This window comes from Mandrillus leucophaeus, unplaced genomic scaffold (assembly GCF_000951045.1).
Source record: "Mandrillus leucophaeus isolate KB7577 unplaced genomic scaffold, Mleu.le_1.0 Scaffold1154, whole genome shotgun sequence".
In the NCBI taxonomy this organism is placed as follows: domain Eukaryota; kingdom Metazoa; phylum Chordata; class Mammalia; order Primates; family Cercopithecidae; genus Mandrillus; species Mandrillus leucophaeus.
In genome coordinates, this window is record NW_012099810.1 from 150909 (window position 1) to 153609 (window position 2701).

Below are 2701 nucleotides of genomic sequence, written 5' to 3' on the forward strand. Positions count from 1 at the left end.
CCAGGATGGTTTCGATCTCCTGACCTTGTGATCCGCCCATCTCGGCCTCCCAAAGTGCTAGGATTACAGGCTTGAGCCACCGCGCTGAGCCATGGAAGGCAATTTTTAAAATACTGTATCTTTCAACTTAAATGTTCTCAGGCTAAGCCCCTGACTAAGCTAGTGAAATTATATGTGAAATAAGCCAGGCACAGAAACACAAACACTGCATGATCTCACTTATAATGTAGAAGGAATCTAAAATAGTTGAATTTATAGCAGGGCAGACAGTAGTAAGGTGGCTATTAGAGTTCCAGTGGGTGAGGATGAGGGGTGAGATGTTGGTCAAAGGATACAAAACTTCAGTTAGACAGGAGGAATAAGTTCAGGAGGTCCAGTGTATATGATGATTATAGTTAATAACAATGTATTGCATAATTATGCAGCTTGGGTCTGGCACAGTAGCTCATCCCTATAATCCCAGGACTTTGGGAGGCCAAAGCAGGAGGATCACTTGTATCCAGGAGCTGAAGATCAGCCTGGGCAACATAGTAAGATCCCGTCTCTACAAAAGTAAAAGATTAGACGAGCATGGTGACACATGCCTGTACTCCCAGCTACTTGGGAGGCTGAGGTGGGAGGATCACTTGAGCCTGGGAGGTCGAGGCTGCAGCGAGCTATGATTGTGCCGCTGCACTCAGCCTGTGCAACAGGGAGGCCCTGTCTCAGTAAAAGGTCTGTGGGGTAATAAATATGTTAATTGGCTTGACTTGGTCATTCTACAATATAAGCATATATGTATCAAAACATGTTGCACACCCACTATATATATAATTTTTGTCAATTTAAATCAAATTAATAATAAGCTAGCAAAAGTAATCGACATGTGACTTTCAATTAAAATAAAAAAATAGAAGGTTCAGCTTAGAAGATATAATTATTGATAACAGGACATCCTTTCAACTAGTAAGTTACCAGATTTATAGTAAGGCAAGTCCAAGTCCCACTTCTGTTAACTCTTCAACTAGGATATGCCACTAGCAAATATCTGTCTAATAGGAAATTTGATAGTTTGATATGGCTGTTTTGATGTAGCCACTTTTACTCAACATTTTGACAGCTCTTTTGTACATAGTGCTCTTCATAGCCAAATAAAATGTTTTTAAAAAAGAAATAATAAATGCTATATGAAACTTGAATGAGTTTCCTGAACCTATCCCTGAACCTGAATCAGATCTTTCCTGTGTCTCCCAACTTGTCCCCCAGACTCAAACCACCAAATCAAATTTTTTTAATGTTGATGACATGTTCTAGGTGCTTTAAGTGGAGCTACACTGTAGTTCCTGCTCTCATAAAGCTTCAGTTTCTGTTGGGGAAAATCGCATGAAAAAATAAATTACATTTATGAAGAGTGAAGCATGTATTAAATAGATTATTGTGCTGGCCTTGAAGCCTCCTGCCTTCCCTGACCCTAAGCATCAGAGATGGTGTTGGGATGCCTGTGAGTACATTAGTTGGTAATTTAAAAACCTGAACATTTAAAGCTCCTAGAGACTGTGCAATTGGTCTGAATATCAAAACATTACTGATACCCAAACTGCCACATCAAAATAACTATGTAAATATTTTTCCAATTTTCTCACTTCGGAGGCCTTTAAAAAACTTACGTTATAAATTTATTATAAAGAACAAAGGCATTTTCCAAATTTCCTTCTTCCAAATACACAGACGCCATCCTCTCCATCTCTACTCCAGACCTAAAGTAACGTCGTGGAGTGATGTCTTCACTGATGGTGATATTACAACCAAGTTTGCTTAGGGCACGGACTCGCTCTTCTGGGCTTAGGGAAACATCTGTATGGTCAGGCATAGCAGCTAACTTTTTCTGTAAAGCAAAATTTAAATCTCTGATTAATTGCTGATTATAGTAAGAAAAGGATATGACTAATATTACGGATGTATTTTCTTTATGAGGAACCTAACACTATCATCTAAGGAAATCTTTTCATAAGTTAATGATATGATCAAAGTAAAGCATTTTTGCGTAAACATGGTTTATACAACAAAAAGACAAACCTCCAGGGTAAACATACAGTTTTATTGGAGTGGGATCTCACTGTAGGTTTCAGGGTACAATTATCTGGAAGTTCCAGGGTATGCAAATGTTTCAGGTCATGTTAGGTAAAATATCATTGCCCCTCATATCCCTGTGCATGCTTCTATCTGGGATCATGTGAAGCAGGTCATAAGATGAATTCCTGCCATTGTAGGGTTCATGTCAGTCTACTCTGAAGGGTCTCCAAGGAGGTAACTTGGATTCAAGTTACTGTAAAGATTTAGTTCTATTCCAGGATAAGTGTTGTTTAGTAAGAAGTTTTCAGGGCCTCTCTGCATCTTCGCTGAGTTAAAAAAAAAAAAAAAAACCAAAACCAAAAAACACAAATAAGTCCTGGAGAAGCCTTTTCAAGCATAAGGATGCCCCTCCCATTTTTTTTAAACATAAAAAGAATCTCAGACCTCCGTATAATAGTAATTACACTGTTAAATTAGTCCTTAACCAAGAAAATAATGATATGTTACTAAGAAATGTCAGTGATAGTAATTTGGATTTTATTAATAAAAACAGCATCTATACACTTTTGGTAAAGCACAGAACATACACAATTCAGAATGATTATTCAATAAAAAGTCAGTGCTTCAGAAAGGAAATTTTCTCTGTTAA

At 37.7% G+C, this 2701-nt stretch overlaps 1 protein-coding gene across 2 annotated transcripts in view; it reads right to left on the reverse strand.

Moving 5' to 3' along the window:
- The window catches only part of STAMBPL1 (STAM binding protein-like 1), a 55684-nt gene that overhangs the window by 22722 nt on the left and 30261 nt on the right, over positions 1-2701 (reverse strand). For both annotated transcript variants that reach the window (XM_011998091.1, XM_011998096.1), the window contains one exon: positions 1647-1864. In XM_011998091.1, coding sequence (XP_011853481.1) covers positions 1647-1864 — 218 coding nt within the window. The remainder of the gene's footprint in view (positions 1-1646; positions 1865-2701) is intronic.